We start from the raw sequence: 12,396 nt of genomic DNA on the forward strand, positions 1-12,396 counted from the left end.
GGTTGCGAGGGCATCCCTTTCACCAGCTCATCCATGAAGGGCGTCTCTGTTCACTTTAGCTTCAAACAGTCCCCCCTTCCCCCTCCCTCTTTCCTGCATTGCCCTTCTCATACACTGCCTGCTTTCACCCCAAGAGGACAACCTCTCAGATTCTCCTCTCTCTCTCTTTCCCCCTCTTCTCTTCCCTCTGTCTTTACCCAATTTAATAGCCTTGTGTTTCAGATTTTTTCCTCTGCCTTGTCTTCAGCTTGTCTATCACTAAGCTCAGATAATATCTAGTAGCTACATGCTGACGCTCTGCTATTCACTCACATGTCACTCTAACAGGTAAGCACAGACATAGAAATAAAGGGCTGCTTGATTTTTCGTTTCCATGCCACAAGCCAACACTGTCAGCCTTTTTCCTATTCCTTCCCAATGTGTGTCCAAAGTCATATGTTTACTTAGCTTTAAGTTAAGCATCAGTAAAACTAAGATCTTTGCAGAAACCTTTAAGTAAGTGACACACACACACACACACACACACACACACACACACACACACACACACACACACACACACACAAAGATCTTCTGCTTGTTTTCAGTGGTGGTGAAAGACACCAGAAATAGTAAAACTCCCATTTCGATCCTGTGTTTTGTGGCCTTATTCTTTCCTCTTTGCAGTCATCTCCTTCTTTACAGTTTCACTCTTGCTGCATCCTTACTTTTTATTTGAATTCCATAGTGGGTTTATGGACGTGCACTTAGGATCTGGCTCCTCAAATGCAAGAAAAGCAAAAGTTATATATAAACAAGAAGAAATGCTGGTTTGCAATGCAGTTTATTTAAGATGGTCCAATCAAAATCTGAATTTCCCTTTGTTATCATGGAAAAAGCATCCTTTGGTCTAAATAGGTGCAGGAGTATCCAGCTTGCTGTTAAAAGCCAGCATCCATAATGGTATTGGTGGGTTTGAGTGCAGCTGGTATAACTAACACTTATATTTGAAAATGCACCACAAATGAACAACAGATCCAGACGCCTTTTTGGAGACCTCTTGTTTTATTTCCGCAAAACAGAGCCACATCACATTCTGCATGTATTACATCAGCGCTGATATCAGACCTCAGCATGTCATGTCTGGCCTGCAGACAGTTTTTCCTGTGCTGCAGGAAACACTGAAAACATTTGATGGATTATGAACAAAAACTGCAGGAAAGGAAGCTGGAAAAACTGGAAAACATTTGAGTTGCAGTTGTTCCTCTCATTTCCCGAAGTCTTCCAGTGTGGTTTCAATGAGATTCGTTTACAAATAATCACATTGTTGTTAAATTTACACTTCACCCACTGATTCAGCTTGGAAACACGATTGTAGTTATGTTTAAGGAAATCCAAAGCAAATACACAAGAATGAGGTTTCCTAAATACCAGAGTAACACATCCAAATCCAAAAAATGGATGTCCCGCTTCAAGATTTAATGGGTGTTAACAAAGCTGTTATTGTTTAGTGAGGACTGTATTTCAAAGTTTCATTGCAATGACTGCAAAGAAATGCTCACATAATGTGACAGTTAATAGTCTGCCGACCACAAAGGCCTATTTAACCGCTCGGTTCCTCTAATTAAATGCATGACAATAAAGGAGTGAAAAAAACACTATGAAAAATAGGAAAATAAAACTGTCTCTGTCCTTGGAAAAGGAGCTTTTTTGAGTGGAGGACAGCTTGTTTAGTAGCAGGGAGTGTCAACCTTAAGTCTTTGTTTTTGTGGTTGTTGTGTGTGAGTTTTCAGTGTGCTGGCTCCACCTTATTTAGTAAAAACCCTCTGTTGCTCTCTCCCGTATAAGTCAAGGTTCAGGAATTTGCAGGAAATAGCTCCGGCCGCTGGCCAGAGTGTCTGCTCGCCACATCCATTGCATGCATCCTCACACTGATCAGAATCAGAATCAGAATCAGAATCAGAAAGGGGTTTATTGCCAAATGTTGAGCAGGTTTACAATATTAGGAAATTGCTGCGGTGCTTCAGTGCAAACATAGTGTCATAAATGCACGTATACACACACATAGGAATGTGTGGAGGAAGGCGTTGCTCTTGTTTTGTGGACTGACGCGACGCAGTAAGAATACACAGAAACAAACAAAATGGCTGTGTGTGTAGGTCAGATATTACTTAATGCAGATCAAGTTTGTTTATTGTACATTTACCTTTATTTAATTTCCTTTTAGATTCATTTGACATAGATTCTACTCCAAGAGTCCAAGAGGACACTAATATGATATGATGAGTGGCACACCTAACAGCTGAGTAGTAAAAACTTTGAAGTATCATTTATTTATATAAGTTGTAGGAAGGTCATTCACAAACAGTGAGGATGTGCACAAGGGATACTCTGCAAACAAATTTAGACTGGTCTCAGATCAGATGTGCACAAGTGATAAAGGCCTTTAATTCAATCCAATTTAGTTTTAAAGAAATAAATAATCATAATAATAATTCTGTCGTTAGTTACTGTTTTCCAGAAGAATACAAACCAAAAAAGGCTCATGGAATTAATTCAAAGCAATTAAATTATATATTAAGGTTAGTCATAAGGTTTAGGCTTTAGCAAACCCGTTTATTAAAATATATTCCAATAAGCAACCCTTTCACTACAAGGCCCCAGTCGTCACATTAGTGATCATAGATCAATTATAAATGCTTTGCATCATGAAACTGCATTCATTAAACAAATATCATTATTGTCACTTATATACTGTTTTTGAAGCCTCCGTTAATGAAGCCTGAGATGCAGTTTCTTTTTTTCTAATAGGAAGTAACAAATTGAGTGGATGCAAATGAAAAATATTAGCTTTTCAAACTACAAATTCTTGTCTTTATACTGCATGACTTACCTGAATTAACATTTTTTAAAACTGCCATCCAAGTGTTGGTGATTATGAGTTTGTGTGTGTGTGTGTGTGTGTGTGTGTGCGTGCGTGCTTGCATGTGTGAATGCATGATCTGTTTTGATTGCATAGCCGATGCCTGTGCAGTCTGTGTCAGTATTTTGTCTGAATCTGCTCACACACAACCGATCCACACAGATTTGTTGCAGCCTGTGATAGATAAGGCTTACTCTCATCCCTGCATTGTTTTTTTAAGTCACTGCTCTGAATGTCTGCGGTGTTGACGGTCTAGTCGTCACCAAAAGTTTCAAATGCGTGTCAGAGGATTTCACCCACTTTGCACACACATACACACGCCAGCATGCAGGACCCTTACCACGCTTAAGGAAGATTCTGTGTCTTTGTGTATAAGTAATACTAAAGTACCTGCACGCTGGCGTTACACCGATAAGCATGACTTGGGGAGAAAGGAGCACCTGTGTCTTGATGCCCGCAGGTGTGTTCTGGAGAGCACATGGGTTCATATTTAGAAACACTGACCCTTTGTCAGTTTGTTCTCAGGTGTCCTGGGCTAATGAAAAAAGGGCTCTGTTTGTACTCTTTCTGTATCTCACTGCCTCAAGATGCACACGGTGTTAATTTGGACAATAAAGGTTTAGTCATAGCTAATGGCATGCATCTCCCCCTCCCCTCTGTTTTTGTCTGACTTTTTGTCTCAGGTTGAAGGAGATTGATATGAGTGAATACGATGCTGCTACATACGAGCGCTTCTCCAGTGCCGTGAGGAGACAAGTTCAGTCACTCCGCATCATCCTGGACAGTTTACAGGTTGGCGTCACACCACACACTGTTTGTGTTTAACACAAGTTTCCTTGTTTGAAGGTATCAGTGTTTTTGCAACATCCAGGTTCATCTGCAGTAGCTTTTTTTTATTTATTGCTCAGTCCCAATATTATAAAATGAGTAAAATATTGAAAGCCAAGATTTCCAATTTGCTGGTTTAAGTGGTTGCTTGCAATGACAGGCTCGTCTTTGTCAGATCAGTTTATTTAAACACCACCAACTCAGGCTGCAGTAGCTTCTATTGTACAGCTTGACACTGAAAAAAGTCATGGGGTCATAAAGTCAGCAGATGACAATTGGTTGACCTTATACATCCTCGCACGTGGTGCTGGACACGGAAAGAGGGGGCGCTGTCCCCCAGGAGCACTCTGATTTGTTAAAGAGAATGCGGACTAAGATCACAGGGAGTGGTGGTATTGTCTACGTTTCATTATTTTGGTTTCCACTTTCCGCCCTTTGTTTGGGCGTCTTAGTGCGAGCGTCTCTGGTGTGCTTGTTTGTGTGCGTTCATGGACATCTGACAAGAGCGCAATCATGCAGCCACGATTACAGAGCAGTGACACTGAACTGCGCTCTATTATTCTTCTATCCAGGTGTGAAGGTGTTTTTTTGCATGTGTTGTGCTGTGGAGGGTGTGTGATTTTGTTTTCCATCCAGGTGGGCTTTGAACATGAGTTTGGTTGTAATTTGCGTTTGTCCTTATTGCCTTGGGCGGCTTCTTCACTGGAGAGATGATGGAGATCCCACTAAAACCCAGCAGGCAAGACGCTATGAAGTCATGTCAATTTTTATGCCATTCCTACAGAGGGACTGAAAGGAGTCATACACACGCACACAACTATAAATGGCAAGCTTTCAATAAACTGATAGTGTATTGTTTCCATCTGCTGGGGTTTTCCTCAGGGAAAACTCTCTCTATTTACCTCTCAACAATAGACTGGCTTGGAACATACAAACGCCTCAGCCCGCATTGTGAAGTTCTAAAAGTAAGATATCAGTCCGAGCTGACCGCAAAGTGTTTTTATTTTACGTTATTGATGAGGAAGAGTATCCTGGCTTTTGCGTCAAGACATTTCATTAATATGACATTTAGGTGCCGCACTAACACAACACCTCTTTCAGTTACAGTTCAACATAATTTAAAAAAACAGCGCCTTGAGCCAACTGTTGTTGTGAATTGGCACCATGTGAACAAAATTGAACTGAATAGTTAAATTGAAGCTGACACCTTGTATTTTAAATGACATGCACTTAAGCACCAGAAGTAATAACTTCAGTCTGTTGTATTTCTGGATAGGTAATTTTTGTGCCTGCTTTGAGAAATGTTGTTGCGTCATGAATGAAGAGAATGTGCATCCATTTATGTCAGAATCGTTTGTCATAGTGAGGAAAAAAGGGATCTTGTTCCGTTACCTTTGTTTGTGCTGTTCTACTGTGCACTGCATTCACGAATGCACAACTGATTATCTACAGAAAGGTGAAAGTAGTTGTTACATCTGTTACTACTTATCAATGATGTGAAGTCAAACAACCTTGTTATTGCTGGCTATTCTTTGTTTCTTTGTGTGCTCACACGTCATTTGCCGTGTAAAGAAAATCTCAAGACACGAAACCAAATATCCTGACTCACCAGTAACTGCAGGAGTGACCTAAAGAGAATGGGGAGAGGCACATCGGGTTTCCTCTTTGTTTGACATCTTCTCCCTAAAGATCTCCTTCCGCTGAGGGAAAGATGAGGGCAGGACAGGGAGTGATGGCGCTCTTCCTTTCAGGTTTTCTCCTTGTAACATCACAAGAAATGGGGCCACAGATTCAATGTTGCCTTAGCCTCTTTTTGTTTGCTGGGTGTGAGTGCTAGTTGTTGGTATTGGTGAACTTTGAGCTCCTCTGTCATCTTTAAAAACGTATTCTAATTTGGTGGATGTGCTTTCAGGCTAAAGGGAAGGAGCGGCAGTGGTTAAAGAACCAGGCTCTGGGAGAGCTGGATGACACCAAGATCATCGATGGACTGACTGGAGAGAAGGCTATATATAAACGCAGGGGAGAGCTGGAACCAGAGGTGTTTGTTTTTTCTTGAAACTTTCTTATTTTTGAATCTGCCACACCTCCAAAGACTGCTACACTCACTCCCACAGTCACACATAATTTTGACCTTTATCTGTCAGGCGGTACATTCCAGCGGTGTGTGTGTGTGCGAGATTATTATTACACCCTGCTGTTTCTGCTCCAGCTCACTCAGTTTCTAGTTACGTCTTGTGCTGTCATCTGTGCGCGCATGCACACAGCAGAAAAGTAGTTCCCACACTAATCATGCCAACACACACTAGCCCATAATATAAATACTGTGTTTTTCTAACATATTTAGCTCCAAGTCTTACATAGTTTTGGTCTGAGCTGAGCTACATTGACATAATTGCACCCAGTTTTGAAATCCCGACCTTGTGTAAAATATTATTTTTATGTAACTACACCATCTAAAGTAGGGATTTTAGCTCGATTTAATCAGTAGTTGCTGATGTATTTATTTATTTAGTAACTTATGTGTGCTTACAGCTGGGCAGCCCTCAGCAGAAGCCCAAGCGGTTACGGGTGTTGGCCGACGTGTCGGGCAGCATGTACCGCTTCAACGGTGTGGATGGCAGGCTGGAGCGCTCCATGGAAGCTGTTTGTATGGTCATGGAAGCTCTTGAGAACTATGAGCACAAATTCAAGGTGAAAACGCTACATCGTGCATCACAATACAGAAGATTCTATGTGACTTTTCCTAAGTCAGGTGATAGATAACAGCTGCATGTCCAGTATATGGAGTTTACTTCACGTGAACAATTACTGTGCTTCCTTTGTGTTAGTACACTTTTATATAGTACACTTCATAACCTATATACTTAGTTGTGTAGTGCATGAATCAGTGTTGTCTCATATTATTGTGGAGGGGAAGAGAATTTCAAAGCATTTACATGCGCCTTGACAGCTAAGATAAGCCTAAAAAACAGGTCTAGAGTCATTTTTCAGGTAAAGAATAAAATACTTAGACTGACCATTAATTGACCGCATCAGTTTTTTAGTGTAGTATTCCATGAGTCCTAGCTGTAGTGAATTTAAATGGCTCAGTATGCTATTGCAGTATCGTCCAATATATTATGTTTTTCCTGCATTAGTGTAAATCTTTATTTTAACTTAAGTATCAAGTAGTCGTACATGAAATAATAATAACTATTCAAGCTTTTGTTTCTGGTGTGAAATTCATTATTGCCATAATTCCTGAATTGCACCCAGGTAACCTCGTATATCAAAACATGCAGTGTGTCTTTTAAAGCCTTTCTCATGCCACACTGTGATCTAATTTGTCAGTGCTTTATTGGGTAGGAGTTGGTAATACAGTTGACGCTTTTCATGGAAAATCAGGAGTCCGTTGTAGCCACGAGAAGTGGAATCGGTGCAGAGATGGAGCATGAAAAGAGACAGGGGAGACGGGAGTGCATACAAAAAAAGTTTTGGAGAGAGACAGACTTCTTGGCCCCTTAGTGACACTCAATCCAACCTAATACTGATCACATATCACACAAACTCGCATACACATTTTTCAGTGTCCCACATGGCATTTCAGTCTCACTGCTGTCTTTGAATAACACTCCTTACATAAAAGAGCGTCTGGTAACGCATAAGATGTATACACTGTCACCATGTGCCCGTGCTGCCCGCAGTTTCGCATTATATGTGTGTTTGCATCTTACAATCATCCACCATCGATAGTCAAACGTGTCACTTTATAGTTTGATTCCTTTTTTAGTACACTCTTTAGGCACCCATTCACAATCCTGAAGTGGATGAAGCCCACTGTGGATTGACATGGCCTTAATTTTGGTGACATTGAACCTGGTTAGATTTAGAGCTATGTGTTAGACTTTATGAGTCATGTAGCAAAATAAACCCTGGAAAAACAATACAAAATTGACAGCACCAAAAGGTCTTCTTACCCAGCAACAGTGATATGGATGCATGAGACACACAGTCGCATACCTTTGACCACCACAGTCATAACTGCCCTTATTAGATGTGGCTCATATACATAATACCTGGGTCTTCAAATAGCTGCCTGGGGGCTCACAGTGTCAGGCTGAGTGTGAGCTGCCTTATGTAAGTCAGTTATGATGGATGGTCTGGTGGAGACATGTAAACCTCTGACACTGTTAACATCTTGCAATGTTCGCATTTACAATGTGACCTTTCTGCACCTTCACACCTCTGTCGGGGAGACTGTTACATTACAAGTTAAGTAACAAGTCAAATCACTACAGTCTTTACTTAAATGTTGTAACAATGTGTCTTTTGTGTCTTTTAACTCTTTTCTCTACACAGTATGACATAGTGGGCCACTCGGGCGATGGCTACGACATTGAACTGGTCACGGCAGACAAAATCCCCAAGAATAACAAGCAGAGACTTAAAGTCCTGAAGGTATACTCATGCTTTGTTTTGCTCACCCAATTGGACTGAAAAAAGTGTTTTGCATGCATTTCTTTCTCTTTAACATCTGTGTTCACATGAAATTGTACATTAAGTCAAAGTAGCCACACAAACTGATGAACATCTCCAAACGATGTCATTTGGGGCTGCAAGTATGAAGCTAAATAAAATCTGTGGCTTGCTCTTTATTAATCAGCCTTTTCCTTGCACTTCAGGTCATGCATGCCCACTCTCAGTTCTGCATGAGTGGTGACTACACTCTGGAGGGGACGGAGGCCAGCATCAAGGAGCTAGCGAGAGAAGAAGCAGATGAGCACTTTGTGGTGGTGCTGAGCGACGCTAATCTGGAGCGCTACGGCATTCGGCCCGAGCGCTTTGCCCAAGTCTTGACCTCTGACCCACAGGTCAATGCCTTTGCCATTTTCATTGGCTCCCTTGGCGATCAGGCTGAAAGGTAAGGAGGTGAAGATGATGATAACTTGGGTGGAGTTAACTAAGAGCGAGCAAAGTGCAAAAGAGATGGAAAGAAAAGAGGAGTAGATGAAGGAACATGAAGATGCAAAGAACTCATCACGAGACAATTCTTAAGTTCTGGGGCTCCAGTTGCATTTAGTTAGTTTGCTCTTCAAGGTCATCTTCTCATGCACCTCTGTATTGCTTCCAACACTGCTTTTATTTTTCTGATTGCTTATGTCTGCTTGCACCTGTGTCGTTGCAATTTAAAAATGGACCTCAAATTTACACAGTGAGTGCTTTGAAATCTGGAACTATTGTTAATAATGATCTCATTGGCTCCACTTTGAGGGCTGAGGTCGGTATTTACTTATGTATATCATCACTCTAGGCTCTTGGCTAACTAAGGGTTAGCATGCTGTCTGTGCAGATCCTTGCAAAGACCCTAAGTTGTGTTAGCAGCATAATGTGGTTGTTTCTGTCCTGGATGCAGTTTGCACTTTACCATTGCGCCCTCGTGCTTTTGTGCAATAAAAATAAAAGTCCTTATCCACGCTGTAGACCGTGGCTCTATTTTCCTCCTCAGCCACACAATCTGAAATCAGCTGATTGTAGTGCAGGTGCGAGTGGAACTGATAAGCAAGCAGACTAAACAAATAGAAATACTAGGAATAGAACTGCTAGAAACGGTTCTCAATTCCCATCCCTAGTTTCCCAGAGATTCATGTTGCTGAAAATTTGTCCACTCCCTCTGATTGAAAGCAAAGTGCAGGGTTACTGTTTTGACACACCAGAGGGAATCTAGTGGCATATTAGAGACAGAAGGGCCAGGAGACAGAATGAGACCTCCAGTGCTTTCAGTGCTGCGGTTATCACTGAAAGCAGTCCCAGAGATGAATGAGGAGATAACCCTGAAGAAGAGATTGACCAATTTTTATTTAGTTAAGGTTTTAAATCTTCAATTTCAATTCCAGAATGTTAAAGTAGCTCCTTTTGGGCTGTATTAAAACATCAGCATCCCCATCTGCTGCCTGTCCTTACTGTCCTGTCTCAGATCAAGTTTCCAGGCCAGATGTAAGCGCAACAAGTGTACTCGTTAACCTGCTCCTCCTCATCCTCATTGCCATTCTACTGCAGGCTTCTACTGTAGCTCCTTACCAGACATACATCCTCTCTGTTGAGGCTTGCAGGCCTTGAAGCTTTAAACTCGTTGAAGAACTGCCTGGCTTAATGCAGTCTTTAGCTCCAGGAGCTTCAGAAGATAATAAACCTGTTCTATGCTTTGCTCACGAAGAGCAGAAAAAAAGCAAAGATAGAAAGAGACAAGAAGTCAACTACTCTTTAAGGGCAGGCTGTCAGAATTTGAAGATAGAAATTAAAATAATATCTTGTCATGCCCTGGAAGCCCTGGAATTGGTTATGGATGCCCTTAGAGTTATATAATTTTCCTTCTTGAGCAACACTTTGGGAATGCTAATTTTATATCCCTGTTGACTGCCCATGTGTGTGTATGTCCTGAGAGGAGAAATGCATAGGGACACGGTTGAATGAAAGAACAAAGGCAGAGGCTCATTAGAGTAAATGGGTTTATACAAATGATTCAAAGGCATTGGAGGTGGCTCTGTTGTCTTGTTGCTGAGCTCCACCGAGTGAAAGGCATCTCTTTCATCCACACACACTCATACACTGTATTCTTTTAATGGGAATATGTAGTGCCAGCTCACACAGCAGATACAAGTAGTCTCTTTTAATTTTGGGAAACAATTCCAGTGCTAAAGTTCAGTTCCTTTCTTTGACCTCTATCTTCATTCTCTCTTCGTGTTCTTTTGTTTCAGACTCCAAAAGACCCTTCCAGCAGGGAGGTCCTTTGTCGCCATGGACACCAAGCAGATCCCCCAAATCCTGCAGCAGATCTTCACCTCCACAATGTTATCCAGTGCCTGATGCAAACACATAGTACATACCGTACACTCACTTGTTATCTCACACACCCAAAACTTCAAAAAGTTTGTTGTGAAAGCGCTGAAGATCTTCACACTCTGTGTCAGATCAAATGACTTTATCATGGCTGCAGCAGGTCCGGAGGGGTCGCATTAGCACGAGCCGGGGGTTTGACAGTTTGTTATTGTTAAGAAGCCTGTTAGCATGACAGAGTAACTAATGTTTAGATATTTTGCTGTGTCCCTCTGGGAACAGCTACAGTACACAAAGTGTGTGATCTCTTTTAGTGTGACTGTAATCTGCTGTGTGATCGGTGACGCGAATGCCTGGAGCCTGTCTCAGATCCCATGTAGGGATCAAACACACAGCCTAACAGCTGTTCTTTTTAATTGTGTTTTTGCCCCTACACACACACACACACACACACACACACACACACACACACACACACACGCCTTTGTCCTCTATTGGGCTGTGAGAAACTCAAAGGGAAGGGCCATGGAGTCGTGACAGCATCCATTTATGTCAGAGCTCCTGACTTCTTGTCTGTCACGCAGAAAAATGCACAGACACACACAAGAAAGCCGACAGTAAAGCCCCACCTGACCGACACTAGGATGCGCCGAGCAGCAATAACTTGGCGCCTTTGGTATGTTGGGACTGCCACCAGGGAATTTCCCACCTGGCTGCACGCGGACTTTAAAGCCTGCCGCTGTTGTACACCCCCATGCTGTGTGAGTGTGCGTGTATGTGTGTGTGTGTATTTTCCTAGAGCATCTATGTCAACATGTGCAGACCCTTTTCTTCCTGTCTGGTGGAACATGTGTTGCCTCGTGTGCGCTCAGAGCTGCCTTTCATTGCAAGAGCTCCCAAACACAAAATACTTTCACTGCGAGACAGATGAAGAGAAAAATACAGGACTAGTGGGTCAGTGTGTATCAAACATCATATCGGTGTCTTCCCTGGTTGTCATAGTTTTTGTTCATGCCTGACTATGTTGAATCAATAGAAGCCTGTCCAGCTGTCAGCCTCTATTGATTTCTGTGAGTGAGGCATATGCCATTTTTTTATTAACCTACTTTAATTTGCCTCTGGCTCCTGGGCTGCTGAGTAGTTGGAAATGTAAGATATTTGCTGGGTGGAACCTCATGTTGGGAAGGCATTAAAAAGTGTATATTAAAATTCATACATGTATCTAGTTTTCACATTGTTAATTTCTGGTGAAATAAACTGTAAAAGTAATGTAGAGCATTTTAATAAATGTTAACATTGCTATTTGATTCAATTTCTGCCCCATCACTTCCCTTCTGAAGACTATTTCTGCTGCTGCTCGATTATCCGATAAGTCACATTTCTGACGAGCGTTCCTGTCCTTCCTGGTGTTGCAAAAGAAAACCGTTTATCTGCAGAAGTTTTTTTTTAAAAAAAAAAACAAGTGGAGATAATGGATGAAGATTAAGTATTTCTTAACAAGAAGCAGTCAGAGAGTGCAAACCTCCGTCACAGCAGCTCACTCTCTGAGCAGGTTTTACTTTCAGGGAAATCATTTCATATTTTGTAAATTTTTGTTTGGTTTTCTTTGTTCTTTTTATGTTATTTATTTAGGACAGTGCATGTTAATGAACATAAATGTAAAAAAATTACATGAATGTAAACATACCAGATTATAGCCATTTAATTTCCATCTGTTGTCCATAAAAAAATAGACATAATAATTCATAAAAAATGCATAATTCATTCATAATAAAAACTCCATCACCAAACTCACACATACACACCATTCTGTTCCCAAATAAAACATTAAAACTATACAACTCATACATGAT

At 41.4% G+C, this 12,396-nt stretch overlaps 1 protein-coding gene across 1 annotated transcript in view; it reads left to right on the top strand.

Moving 5' to 3' along the window:
• Positions 1 to 10,984, top strand: part of vwa8 (von Willebrand factor A domain containing 8) — a 79,243-nt gene extending 68,259 nt beyond the window's left edge. Inside the window, exons 40-45 of the mRNA XM_013913933.1 lie at positions 3,586 to 3,694; positions 5,643 to 5,768; positions 6,263 to 6,421; positions 8,069 to 8,167; positions 8,392 to 8,630; positions 10,465 to 10,984. Coding sequence (XP_013769387.1) covers positions 3,586 to 3,694; positions 5,643 to 5,768; positions 6,263 to 6,421; positions 8,069 to 8,167; positions 8,392 to 8,630; positions 10,465 to 10,573 — 841 coding nt within the window. The 3' untranslated portion in view covers positions 10,574 to 10,984. The remainder of the gene's footprint in view (positions 1 to 3,585; positions 3,695 to 5,642; positions 5,769 to 6,262; positions 6,422 to 8,068; positions 8,168 to 8,391; positions 8,631 to 10,464) is intronic.
• The last annotated feature ends 1,412 nt before the right edge of the window (positions 10,985 to 12,396 follow it).

Source organism: Pundamilia nyererei, unplaced genomic scaffold (genome assembly GCF_000239375.1).
Source record: "Pundamilia nyererei isolate P.nyererei 1_Seehausen unplaced genomic scaffold, PunNye1.0 scaffold00160, whole genome shotgun sequence".
NCBI classification, from domain to species: Eukaryota; Metazoa; Chordata; class Actinopteri; order Cichliformes; family Cichlidae; genus Pundamilia; species Pundamilia nyererei.